Source organism: Trichoplusia ni, chromosome 16, assembly GCF_003590095.1.
Source record: "Trichoplusia ni isolate ovarian cell line Hi5 chromosome 16, tn1, whole genome shotgun sequence".
Taxonomy (NCBI): domain Eukaryota; kingdom Metazoa; phylum Arthropoda; class Insecta; order Lepidoptera; family Noctuidae; genus Trichoplusia; species Trichoplusia ni.
Genome location: NC_039493.1, coordinates 881,352 through 896,087, shown reverse-complemented (window position 1 = coordinate 896,087; position 14,736 = coordinate 881,352). Strand labels below are relative to the sequence as shown.

The 14,736-nt window shown below is 33.7% G+C and overlaps 1 protein-coding gene across 9 annotated transcripts in view; it reads left to right on the top strand.

The window, feature by feature from the left end:
- LOC113501767 (probable G-protein coupled receptor Mth-like 3) overlaps positions 1 to 14,736 on the top strand; it is a 53,945-nt gene that overhangs the window by 33,605 nt on the left and 5,604 nt on the right. For 4 of the 9 annotated variants that reach the window (XM_026883005.1, XM_026882998.1, XM_026883000.1 and 1 more), the window contains exons 2-3: positions 11,757 to 11,928; positions 12,710 to 12,901. In XM_026883005.1, coding sequence (XP_026738806.1) covers positions 11,757 to 11,928; positions 12,710 to 12,901 — 364 coding nt within the window. Of the gene's footprint in view, positions 1 to 895; positions 1,865 to 5,855; positions 6,771 to 11,756; positions 11,929 to 12,709; positions 12,902 to 14,736 lie in introns of those variants that run through there. The other 5 variants (XM_026883001.1, XM_026882999.1, XM_026883003.1 and 2 more) reach the window with 4 other exon arrangements.

Below are 14,736 nucleotides of genomic sequence, written 5' to 3'. Positions count from 1 at the left end.
AAAGCCATAATAAAATAAGATCCTGATAACATTTAAAAAGAAAAAAAACTAAATTGATTTTTTTTACAATACATATAGTGACGTATCACGTTCTTTGTCCGCCATGTACTCCTCTAATTTCCCGATTAATCCCAATTTTAATCAAATTTGCACATCTTGTACAAAAATTTAAAAATAAAAATATTGGACAGCTAATCTATTTTCTTGTGGATGCAATATAAAATATAGGTCGCAGTAGGCAAGCAATGTAAAATTTATATCTCTAGCGAAATGAATACAAACACCTCCATAAAATATATTTCGATTTATTTTCAAAACTACACAGAATCTTTGTTTAGAATACTTGAGGCGTGGCACAATTAACCCAAATTATAAAGTTTACGGGAATAACTAACCCATTTTTAGTTCAGTTTTAACTAAACTCCTTCACCCATAAAGATGCGAATAATAAAATAATTAATTGTTAATTATCATAAATAGGGAGAATTTTGCGGCGTATTAAAATTACCAAAAGAATATTTAAATGAAGTAATTACGCTTATCTAATATTATACAAAATATAATATAAGGAAAAGCGATATGCATGTAAATAATGTTACAGTTAGCATCATTTATTTTGAGTCAAATATCCAACAATAATGCCACATTTTCCTTAAATATAAAAGGGTATTTGACTATTATGAAGTATGAAATACTAGCTGTTGCCCGCGGCTCCACCTGCTACATGTCGAAAACGATTCCAAGGGCATGTACAATCGGGAAAAAAACTATTGTATGTTTAATCCAGGTTATAAACTATCCGTATATGTTTCGTCTAAATCCGTTCAGTGGTTTTGCGTGAAAGAGTAACATGAATCCATAAAAACATAAAAACTTTCGCGTTTATAATCTTAGTAGGATTGATACTAAAAAAACTGTTAATTAACCAATATAGGTGGTTAGTTAATAATGGTCAGAAAAATAATGATCACGTAACTAACAATCTACTCATTATTTAGGGTTGGGTCACTTTCCTGTTGTCAGTCGATGTTTTGAACATTTCATTAGCGTTTGTTTTGCAAACAAGTGACGTAATAATACGGGATCCACATATATGGCATCCATAGCCTTTTGGGGGTCTTATGTATCATTCACACTTTAATTTTTACTTTTATTAAAACACGTAGCACTTCACTAATAAATAATCAAATTCCAATAAGTGTATTATGCCGTTATTAACTTTTTGGGATATTATCAATTGTATAATTATATTATAATTTGGGTTATTTAAAGAAATAACTGTCAAATATCTACTGTATATAATATATATACACTCACATAAAGTTCTCAAAGACCTCAGTTATTACAATTAACCTGTACGAGTTCGGTTAAAGTGCGCGCCGTAACGGAATTCCCTCATTGAGTAATATTAAATTAACAGTCACCGCGAGACGCGCGTGCGCAGCGAGCGTACCAAGAAGCCTCAGCCGACAAAATGCAATCCTTCCTTATAATACTTGTTATGATAACAAGTACTACATCACTCTGCGACGAAGATCACAGTGTTATAAAAAAAGATCATAATAATTTTGATCTTAATACAAGTGCGTTTACTAATAGTGATAAAGATGATTGTGAGTGCAAAAAGAAAGTGTGTGCAAGAAAATGCTGTCCTATGGGCTACGGATACGTGTTGGAGGAAAGGAAGTGCGTGCCGACACCAGACGGGTTTAATCCACCAGTTTGGAAGGAACACAAGTTGCTTGAAGGGTTCAATGCGACGGACGATATGCATTTTTTGATCGGGAAAATGAATTGTACGATCGAAAAGAACGAAAGTAGAATACCATTGGAGCCTGCCATTGATACTTATCATTTGAGATCGGTGAGACGAAATGTTTCATTACATTTTTTTTTCTTGAGTGTTTTTTTTTTCGGATTTGTAACCTAACGTGTAGTGAGGTCTACTAGGGAGGGGCTTTGTACTTTTTGAGTTCGAAAAGAGATAACAAGTGGTGATTTTTAACTGTTTTTATTAATTGCTTGTTCTGGCATACTGACCCTATCTATAAAGTGTATGTAACAATACGAATATGACCAATAAAAGCTTGAAGGAGTAAAATTAATAGATTTTAAATACATAAAAATATTAAATGTAATAAACTACGTTATAACACTCTCTCCGCCTTAAGTTGATCTTTTTGACTGGTTGTTAAATTGTCCATGAAGTGGTGAGCAAACACAGAGGTCGAAAAAAAGTTTTAATAAATGTGCCTGTGTGTTGTTATTTAGAGCCTAAATCTAAATCACGCAGGGCCTTTTTGGACGTTGGTACACGTTTTGTTCCCGGCACATTGGTACACTTGTCTCGCAACATAATCCTTGGAATTTCTTTCGCTGATTGTTTTTAATATCTTATACTTGCATTTGAAAGCAATTTTAATATTTCAATTAAATTAAAATCATACAATACCTATACATAACGACAGAATTTGACTCCATCACTATGGCTGATAGTCATCGCATGTTTTCTATTGGGTCAATTTTCATTCATCTTATTGTTAAAAATTAGAAGTAAATCATAAATTATCTTAAGAAAATTACAGACACATTTTTTTATGAAAATCGCATTTCACGTTCTTGTTACGTAGACTGTCAAATAGGTCAACTTAGAGCGGGCGGAGTATAAATTTAAATAATTTAAATTTAGTGGTTAAATGAGAAATTAAAATAATAAAATTAATAATACTTAATTTTATTAATAAACATCAACCAAACACAATGCCGCAATTAATTTATAGGAAAAAAATGCTCATAAGTCATTTTTCCTTTAAAACGTTTAACTGAACATTAGGTACCTAAAAATATTATGACTAATATTCATAATAATTAATAGTAGTCATAAAACTAACATAAATACTGCTACTGCCTATGGAAAATGAAATTAACAATAATTTGGGTGAACCGTAGTATGAAATTGTGAATCTGTTTTTCCAACGACTCCCGCAATACATTTTCCACGAACATCAAGTCACAAAGACACCCAGAATCGGGGCATGACAAGCTGCGGGTTCTAACCCCGCATAGGAAACGCATGATATGCGATCCTCTAATGCTTGTGTCAAGTCTGCTTTAATTTGTACATGTAAATATCTGTGAAACCCTCGTGCGGCCCTTATTACGAAGTAGCTCTGTTAAAAATGCGTAACAACTTTCTTGCACCTATGTTTGCAAAGAAATAATGAATTAGTTAACTTTTAAATGTAGCCTCGTGTAACACAAGTATCATCAACTCAGCAGTCTTTCTTAGTTATCCATACGCCTGCGGCGTCATAGCTCCCGAACGGATACAGCGATTCAATTTAGTTTTGTATTCAAAAGAATTATGTGCGAGTCTTCTTAGAGATGTTTGATAAAATTCGGTCGAGCTATTTTTTTTTTTAATTTCAGCGTCTTGGAAATTATCTGGCATAGAAAGTTATTTAAAAAAGGTAGCAGGCTAGGACTGGACGCTGAAGACAGAGAACCGGGCCTTGTAGCGAAACTTGGGAGAGACCTATGTCTAGCAGCGGGCCGCAAGATAAAGTTGATTAATGATAGAAAGCTGTTCGTTTGTATGGTTTAAACTGGTTATTTCCTTAACACGTTGTGACTTGCGACCTTAACAGGTCAGTAACATTAACCAAACGTCTGTGAGCCGTTAATATTTGATGTCAAGGAATCAGTTTCTCATGTGGACCCCATAAACAAGCTATATCTGGCATCCCGGCAAGGGCATCGACAATCCCAACTGATCCTATTTTAACATCTGTTCACCCAGTAAATTAACTGATGATAGAAATAACGAACACGGCAGTGCCAAAACATAAAATCCTTGTCGTGTGATCGTAAAGAATGCTTCAGGGAGGTATTCTTGGACCTTTTATTTTTTATCTACATTTGTTACAATATTTCCTTAACATTTTATTTTTTAATGATCTCCGTTTTATATAAATAATATTATAGTTAGTAGTATTTTATTCTTGTTACACGCGTTAGTCATTTTTAACATGGCTTCCGATGTCTGAGTCTGAGTTACTTTATACACCGTTTTTCGCGTAGATAGAGACAATATTTTTAAAATCTTTCAAAAAAAACGATCTCAAACAATATTTGTTATGGTGTGGACTTATATTTAAGCTATTGCCTAAGATCTTTACTTGATGTAAAAGGGCAACTTTGTTTAATTTGAAATATTTGTAACGATTATCGTCTTTATTTTGCAAAGAAATGTTACCAATATGGGGAGAAATTATCGTGTTTGCGTGTGCGCTGCGTCAACGGTTAAAATTACGTTACAAAGATTATGTAAGAGGGAATTGTGTCCCATAAGAAGTTGTAAAAAAGGCTGCTACAGAATATTATGCCTTGAAGGTTGACTCACTGAGACGACTTTTAGGGCAACATTTTTTTCTCTCGAACATCGTTTATCCTCGAAGGTGTCATTTACAAAATTTTGTTAATCTTTATCAAAATAAAACGTTAAGTAACACGTCAGTTCGACTCGCTCGCCCGCTGCGTCTGCTCATGATTAAGGACTCCGGCTGGGTCCGAAACTAGTCGGGCTACCCCGATACGCTTAAGTAAACCGTTACATCATATAATGATTAATAAAAACGTTAAGCGTTACAAGTATTTTAATTTCGATCACAGTTGCCGTTCACATCATTTAATTTCAGGAAATATCTTTCTAGATTTATCACTGTTTTAACAAAATTCGATCCTGATTTGTGATCCTGGTTGATCATTTTTTTTTATAAAATTCCTACCTTATATATGTATATGTATGTTATATCGTATCTAATTGGACTAATTGAGAGCCACAGCTAGTTAAACATAAAAATGCTTGAATTTGTTTATCTATTAACAATAAACAGCATCAGAACGTGTTGCGCAGTTTTTAAGATAAGCAACGGGAGCAACATCGCTTTATAAAATATAGCAATCCCGGAACAGCAGAGCGATTACCACAAGCGGATGTACACAACACAAACTAAAGGAAATCTAAACATACTCGTACCTTCAATCTTCTCTAATATATAAAATTTCCGTGTCACGATGTTAGTTACCGTACTCCTCCGAAACGGCTTAACCGATTATTACGCTTATTCAGTAGGTCTGAGAGTCGACTAACATCTATTTTTCATACCAGTGTTAAGGGTTGCACACACAAAAAAAAATATTTTTGGAAGATTTTTTTTTAATATGGCATTAAAAAACACCTACAACTAGAAATAATTTATTAGGCAAAACAACGTTTTCTGGGTCAGCTAGTATTCGTATCACATTGTCTGTATGATGTAAATAATCATCATAACAACAGTTATAACGTCATTTTAATAACTTTCGTGAGGAGGTTTCATAATTATCACTAATTATGTTGCTACATTTGCTATAGGTTCTTGGGTTTTTTTATCGTGTGTTTTCATTGGTATTGTTTTTATTTCTTTTATGTCATTTTCTCTTTTTCCTTATTTTTCGGCTTATCTTCTTCTATTTGAACTGCTTGATGCTCAAATAAATTTTGACCTCTTATAATACACTGAACTGAAAAACTCATACAAACAACTTACAATTAGTAAAAAAAACCCGCGTCTGAATATGTATAAACAACTAACTAATCTATAGAACTTTTATTAGTACTTAGTAGATAATAATTGAAATTCTTTTGTTAAGCACTTCGTTTGCTCAGACGAATTTAACGATTCCTCAACTATGTACATCCGTTTAGCAGTCCAAGAAACAAAGGATATAACATCAATGGGCGATCAATAATAATCACAATCTTGCAAAAAAAAACCAGACAATTTAAGTAAATAAACTTATTCTACTATTTACCTACCGGTATCTAGCGATAAATAGGTACAATAAATCCATCGCCAAATGACCTAGATAATTATATTGGTATTGAACACTCAAAATGTATTCGAATGACAAGCCTTTTCGACAAGTGACGGCTGACTTTTAATTTCAATACATTAGACCGATCCAACCTGCGTAGGCGCATGAAGAAATGTTACTGCCTGGTCTAGCTGAGGAGTAGCCTCTTTAACACACCCGTCGGCTACGGTACTCTAAAAATACATTCCGTATTGACCATTAATGTTAAAAATGATTATAAGAAATCAAAACATCATTACCAAACTCGTTTGTCCGCCAACCAGTTCATGTATAAAAAATCAAAGGTAAATTCATTTGAATAAAATCAGCTGTAGCGACCAAAGGTGCGAGTGCGATCACGGAAATCCCGTATTGAGTAATCTGCTGGTAGCTGGTAGCAGTTTAAAACAGACAGTCGACCGAAACGGTTGTTCAAAATGTGCCCAAGAATGGGGATATCGGTTTTATTGTCAATTTTTATCGTGATCATATCAGAGACGGTTTCGTTGGACCTAAAGTGTAGGTATAATCAGAGTGTGGAATTAACAAATAGAGAATACGACGGTGTTAAATACAATGTCAGTCAAGTGTTTATCGATCAAGAGGGCAAAGAAAGAGGATGTGAGTGTCTTGCAGAAATATGTGCCAGAAAGTGTTGCCCGTTTGGACAGATGTACAATACAAGCGCGCGACTATGTGTTGATACTAAAATTCCTTTTAACCCCGAATTATGGAAAGAGCATAAACTAACCAGAGGCCTGAACGCTACTAAGGAGCTTTCATTTATGATTGGAAAACAAACTTGTGACAGGGCGAGAAATGAAAGGAGGCTGCAAACGTTGCCGGCTTCCAGATTCTTTCGCCTGCGAACGGTGAGACTAACAATTACATAGAATCCAAAACCATTTATCACTTATCACTTAACGTAACTTTTTACGTACATTTTTAGTTCCGCTTTGTGCATTTGATCAGGTTATTATTAAAACTGGAGGTCGCGCCCCGATTGAATAGAACCTGTTTTTTTGGCGATGAACCTGCTTGGTCAACTTTCGAAGGTCGAGTTGTGTTAGACAATTGAAATGACAAGATTATAAATCAGTTTTATTATGTCTAGGAGCGGCTAAGAGTAAATTATTGATACTTTTTAATAAATACATATCTTACAATGGAATAAACTTATTAAGAAACATTTGGTACCTACTAAATATAATTTGATATTAATGAGATCTCATTTATTAGCACTTCTTAATTATAGGGAATACCGCCTTGGTCATTTTGGTAAAGTATTATAATAGCTAATAGCATTGTTGAAGGTTATAATACGAAAATAATCGAAATTCCAGATTAAGTCATCGACGTAAAAACTACAACTGTTTATGCTTTATTCGTTTTCTGTGTTATTTAAGATCATTAAATCTACATTTCCTTGTATTGTTTTCTTTATAAAAACAATGTCTTATTTATTAGGGTCTCATCGATGTTTTTCCATAACATCAAAACAGATAGGTACATAATTCTCTTAAAGCCAAAATATTCGTTGATATTCCTGTCGACCCCAAATAAAATAATTGGGATAAGGGCAGGGGAATGATGATTCCTTCAAATTGTTGGCATTTATTTAGACCGACTTGCAATTTCTAGGTTAATCGTCATCAAAATCTATTCGAATTTTAAATACGCATAATATATTAAAGTGTACAAGAAACAGAAACGACTATATGGAGAAAGGTGAGTCCGATCCAAGAAGAGCAAAACTATGCTAGTTTTGAAGTGAAATATAATTACTAGCTGATGCCAGCTAATAATGATTCCAAGGGAGCATACAATCTGAATAAAACTTTCCAAAATGTTAATCTAGGTTATAAACTATCTGTGGACAATATATCATTTTAATCTGTTCAATAATTTTTGCGTGAAAGAGTAACAAACATCCACACATGCTTAAAAGTTTTCGCGTTTATAATATTAGTTGGATTCTGCGGTATTAGGCTGGAATTGCCATTTTAAGTCTTAAATCGGATCATTGTGTTACACCTCTTTTTGCCAATTTTAAGGATCTGTCTCAAAGCTATTCGTAGAACGGACAGAATACAATGAAGAACTACAATCTAGATTGCAACATTTATGTATACAAGCACTTTTTCAGAAAATACCTCAAGTTCGCTTCTCAGAGCCATTGTGGAAAAATATCAAAACAAAATGTGAACTTTTGGACAAAATATACCCTAAAGTAAAGATAGATGTTTACCGTGACTTTAATTGAACCTACGGCAATGTACTCTTTATGTTTACCTGATTGCTTGTATCACAGAAACCGGTTTCCAATACTACGTATATGTCGGTGAGATCTTCAACAACAACAAAATATATGTATAGGTATTTTGGACCTTCTGTCATGATATAGGATTTTTGGATTTTAATCTTGTCCTTGTCTTGCCCTCCTCCTTGGATGATAACCTTTAAATCCAAATACTAGGCAATTATTTTTATTTGTATCGAGAACTGAGGTTTTTAGGATTTCGTGCAAAAAGATGGAATGAATAACCCTTTTACTAAGATTCCGGTCTGTCTGACCATGTGTTCAGCTGTCTGTTTGTCGTTCTGTTCGTCTGTTCGTATTTCTAGTCCAGGAGATATCTCATGAACCAGTAAAGCTAGATAGTTTCAATTTGAACCTTATGTTGTCTTGTTGTCGCAGCCTTATCGTCTGGTAATCCTCTGATTCACTAATTCCACTAAAACTTTACCGATTTTATTAGATTTTTCTAAACGATTGATAATTTTATTATTATTTGTATCTTTTTACAGTCACGGGATCACTTCATGTGAAGAGACCCGGTCCTTTTTAAGGCTTGCACGGGGACACAGGTCCAACGTGCAGAGGTCTTGTTGAGAACTTTAATATAAAATGTGATTTGGTACCTACTATTTTATTATTATTCAATTCAACATTCGAATTGCTTGAAACTATTATTCTTATGGTATATCTATCTCTAATAGTAGATGTATAAAAATGCAAATGCATTAAATATTGTCGCATTAGTAACTTAATATTTCTAGTAATTGTTATGTACTTATTCTTACATCTGACCACATACCAGAGGCAACAATGTATTGCGAAAAAAAACCTTATCACTGTGTAATAAGAATCATTATGTCTATGCCTACAGACATTTGTAGAACTAATATTTATCCCCGTCAGATAATACTTCCGCGTATTTTATTTATTGTTGTCTGTTCCATTGATAAGTAATTATGTTATATCTTTTGTAACAATATGAGATATAATAAACTTTATTTATTTATTTATATCTGCTATGGGCAGTTAAAACGTTGAAAGTCTGTTTTTCTGCTCATGTGGTAAAAATCTTTGAATTCCGATATTTTGATAGCCGAGCGATTGGGGTCACAACGCCAAACGCACCTAGCGTGACATGTCACAGGTTTGATCCCCGCGTTGGACAAGCATTTGTAATATTTACGAGTGCTTGTTCTGAGTCTGGGTATCTTTGTGCAAGTGACTTGAATGTTTGTGAAAGCCCCCGCGACACTAGGATTTCATTCTTTACTGCGGGATTAGTTTTTAAAAATAAAAAACGTTTTTTGGTAAAGTTTCTGTTCTGCTTCTTAGCCTGTAGGAGACAGAAATACTCATAACGTGAGTGTGTAATGTGACTTTACAAACCTCTTATTTTTCGCATGGATGAAAAAGGAAAAACCACGAGGTTAATATAGGAGTGCAAGTCTTACAAACACCATGGGTTTTAACATCACGTCTTATAGTAATATTATTATAGTTGTGGAACATGACAGCGCAATTCGACAGCATAGAACGGCATCTCTGTTTGAAATGACGATCCCCCCTTATTTAATGTCCATAGAAAACGCTGAAGTATAGAGATGACATGATAGCAAAGCATACTGTCATTTTCATTTATTTGAGTGTTTGTTGGAGTTTACGATTGTAGAATTGTCACTTAACTTGGCTGAATACAGTTATCACACTTACTTAATTATTAAATTGAAATTGGATCAAGAAAAACAATCACACTACGAAAGTAATCAAACCTACTTGGTAAAGTGTAAGTTGGTGAATACAACAATGATGTACAAAATTCGTTCTTAAAACAAAAGCCGTAAGCCGAGAATCATCTTTTGGTGTTACCAAAAGATGATTCTCACTACTAACAGCACCTAAGGTCCCGGATATGAAATCTCTTAACCAATCAAATGAAACCTCCTTGTAACACCTATTAGAAATGAAATCATTGTCCCTTGAACGGATAGAAAAAAAGCCATTGTTTTACAAGAAAACTGTTTTTGTTGATTGATCTAATGGACGTTATCTATGCGGCGTTGTGTTGCCAAGGTTCTGGGATTGTTGCTCAAGAGTCAATGAATGTATTGATCCTGAGGCAGTTTGTCCCGAATGTAGATTGGATGGACAGAACGGATAAGATAACAGATCGGATGTTTACGAGTGGGTATTAGAAAGTAATTTTGATTTTGATAAGCTTACAAGTAGATTTTGGAAAATAAATCTTCTAAGGATACCGGACGTTTTGGTTATATCGCAGTTGAAAATATTTCAATGAAAAATTTTAAGATCTTTTTTACTCCAAAGTAGAATATATTTTTCTAGAATGTAGGTACCATCCTCATCATGGCAGTCGCTCCTTGTAAAACACTGGTACTCAGCTGAAACCGGTTGGACTGGTAGCCGACCCCAACATAGTTGGGAAAAGGCTAGGTCGATGATGAGGTCGATGATGAATGTAGGTACCATCCGAAACCGAGCGCCTGTCAGACTCACGTTTCTATTACATACATGTTATCTGAGTAATACTTTATCCACTTCATGATTTAACACATTCTTTGTAAGTACATTTAAAATAAGAAGTGTTCTTCAATGTCGTCCTTCCAAAGCTTTTAGCTTTCAAGCGTCAATTTATGTAGCCGTGGATGTGTCAGTTGTGACTCATTACAGTATTTCCCCTTAATAGTACCCACTTCTTTAAAGGCCCTTAACTTTAGTAGTGTATTAAACTATGTGATGTTATTGGCATAGTCACAAATTTTATTATGTTTTTTCGTTTTAAATAATGAAATAAAACGACGAAAGAATTTCGTGTAGACACTTATGCAAACAAACGAGGTGTCTAGATTTTATTGTTATTTCTACATTTTCAATTTAGTATTCATAAATTGGAATAACAATCACGATACCTAATGCCAGAGACTAGATTACTTATTATTAAATGTGAAATGTCAACAGAATCATATTGTGATTTGTGAAATAATAATTTACTTATTAATCGGGTCCCCGGACCAGTTTCGGACCCAACCGGAGTTTTTAATCGTAGTCTTTATTTAGGCAGGCGATTTGGACTTGGCTTTGCCTGTTGACCGGATTTGTTTAATGCAACAACCTTTACACCAGAACTTTGTTTTTTCTTTTTGTTTACTACATGTCTTAGTATCGATAACGATACCAAAAGAATAAGTACTTTATCTAAAATATTTAGTGCTAAAGGATTATTACCCTCACTACCTAAAAATACTATGGTCTCCGTAATGTCAAGTCATCAAGCACCAGTTGGCCAGCGTGACGTCAGATTGGTTTTACACCTATCCTTATAACACCGTACTTAACCAAGAGAGGACCAAACTGTGTCACAGTGAAAAAACGTTCATCTCTCTTCGTTTGAGAATCCCTTAGAGTCCTATACCTACTTCTGTGAAACCGGTCTTAATGTTAGCCAGGATCCCTTTACTGTGTCTATTAATTATAAAGTCATCAATCCAAGCAGCTATTCTAACCAAATCATCCATAATCAAGTTTTTTATACCCCTCGCAGGATGGCCAGCTCTACGTGGACATTCCAGAAAACATTCCTTCGGCCTTCATCTACGGACCTGACAAGTACTGCATCGACACATTCGTCAATGAAAAGAATGAAACCCAACTGAACGCCCTCATCTGCTTCGTAGTCAAACCTGATAATAATAACTATGCCATGAGCAGTAGCTGTAAGTATTCATTTTCTACTTCTAATGCGTTGGCGTTGGCGATCAGCGATAAGTACACAATCAATATTTTGATGACATTCCTCGTGTCTCTCGTTTTCGATAAATTGTAGCTACTTATTAGGTTGAGAACATAAAAAAGAGAAAACATTTGAATTCCGAAATACAGGATTTCTTGTCGTGACAGGTCTGTGTGGCACATTCCAAAAATAAAATAATGTATTCTGAAAAAAAAAAATTACATTTTTTTTAGATAAATAAATATAATTATATCAATACCTTATATAGCGCCAAAACTATTCAATAAAGTGAAAGTTAATGATATTGGCAAAAATGCGTCGAATCAATCAGAGCTTTTATTATTTGGCATCTCATGTTAGAAACGCCGTTAGTTTCTATGTTTAACCTTTTGAGTTGTGTGTTAGCAAGCGCCATATCATATTATAAGATGACATGTTCCACTAATAATAAAAACACCGTTCAACAAAATGTGTATTACACATGTAACAGTTCTTAACTTAAACATGTACAAAAAAAACCAATTATGGTTTGAACTATTATTAAATGTTGTAACATAAATATGGCTATTGTAGCTCAATTTCGTCTCTTTAATTATATCGATGAAACCTTTATACCATAAAACTAATTACGAAAGACGAAACATCAAACTAAAAAGCTCGGTCCACATCAAGTGCCCAAAACACTGCAATAACTTTCCATCTTATGAGACACAGGAGTTGGTACTGGTAGAATTCTCTCGCAACTAATAAATACTCTTTTCCAGGCATGCTGATCTCGTGTTTCTTCATACTCCTGACCGTGGCAGTCTACGCCTTCCTGCCAGAGTTGCGTAACCTTCACGGCATGGTGCTGATGGCGTACCTCCTCAGCTTCTTTGTTGGCTTTCTGTTCTTTGCCACCATGCAAATTCTGATTCTCAAGAAGGAAATCATACAAAGGGAATGCACGATATTAAGTAAGTACATAATTTTGAAAAATATTTTTGCTCGCAAACTGTACTTTGTCGTCAGTTATTTCGAGAAACAACCATTTCTTCACGCTCATGTCTTAAGAACAACAGTCTTCGTAAATTAAAGATTAACTTTTGTGTTAGTTTAAAAAAAGTACCTACCGAAGTAGTACTATTAGTAGTATTTTAAGATCTGGACAAAAATTTTATACCCTTGACGTTTAAAATTCCTACCAATATTATAAACCCATACAAACGTTAACGTTACCCTGTTACTCAAAAACTTCCGAACTGTTTTGGACAACATTACGTTCACAAATAAATTATCACATAGGATCATTTTTATCCCGATTTTTGTTCTTTTCGCATTATCTTGATTTGTAAGGTGTTGAAAACTACTAGTTGAACTATAAAACATGCAATGGATCAGTGCCTTTTTTCAAGATAAAAATCTTCGGTTTGCTCTGAACGGAAAACTTTTGATACACAAAATCTATGTTTTATATTATTATGAGAAAACATCGTACTAATGTTTTCTTAGAACAATTTTTTGATGAGAAATAAACATACGGTATGTTTATGTATACATAACAAAGTATTTGCGTCACTCGTTTTAATTGTCATAATAAAATATTTTTGAGGTGTCGTGATTTTCAAGTCGATTCATTAAATATTCGTAAACAGCGAAAATAAACTAAGTCTGTTAATAAAAAACCTGTTAAACATGTTGTTTATCTTCGTTTTTAAGTACTGTCTGTGGAAATTTCTGGAGTGCAACTAACTTTGCATTTTTCTGCTCTCTAATCAAGTTTAGTCCTTATGTTAATAATTATAAATGCCAAATTGGGTTTATTATAACGAGTTTCTTGAGCAAAATTTGAAGTCAGTATGTATTCATTAAAACTTTTAATGGTTTTGGTTTTTGGTTCGAAGCTCGAAGAAATGAGAGTTTTACAGTCCTAAATTTCATTAATTAATTTTGTTTGCCTGCATTTTGTGTCGCAATTCCTGTGCGGGAGTCATTATTTTTTAATCTGAATATTTTCATACTAGCTATTGCCCGCGATTTCGTTTGCGTGGTTAGAAGATATGAGTTAGGAATTTTGAACGGAAACCCTCGAAGATGAATAATTTTCCATTTTTTTTTTACATTTTCCATTGTATCTTCGCTCCTATTAGTCGCAGCGTGATGGTATATAGCCTAAAGCCTTCCTCGATGAATGGTCTATTCAACACAAAAAATCTTTTTAATTTTTGGACCAGTAGTTCCTGAGATTAGCGCGTTAAAACAAACTCTATAGCTTTATGTATTAATATACATAGATTAAAGAATAATCAACAGATTTGAAAACACTTTCTATTGTGTACAAGAATTATATTGATACACAATCTAGGCATGTTGGACCAGTGGCAAGTGTAAATAAAACATTACCGTATCACTAAACTTAATTAATAATTTAATCAGTGTATTTTGTTAATAGGTTTATTATCTGTAGTAATACAAATAGTTTTTATAACTTGGATATATAAAGGATAATTTCATTAATATCCGGAGTTATTGATTAATTATTTAGTCTTAAAAAATAAATCCTTTAGCATTTTATTCCACTTAGGTATTTTGAAAACATATGGTCAACATCTAAATGACTTTTTTTAAACAATCCATGTATAGTAAATTCAAACGGCGCAATGTGTGGGTAACCCTTGTAAGTATAATTGTGAATATATTATTTATTTGTGTGAAAGTTTTTCCTCACAAATTCAATCTTTATAACTATCCACTAACGTCTTTATTCGTCTGCACACAGTTTCACACTCAAAATATGAGTAATTTCATATTC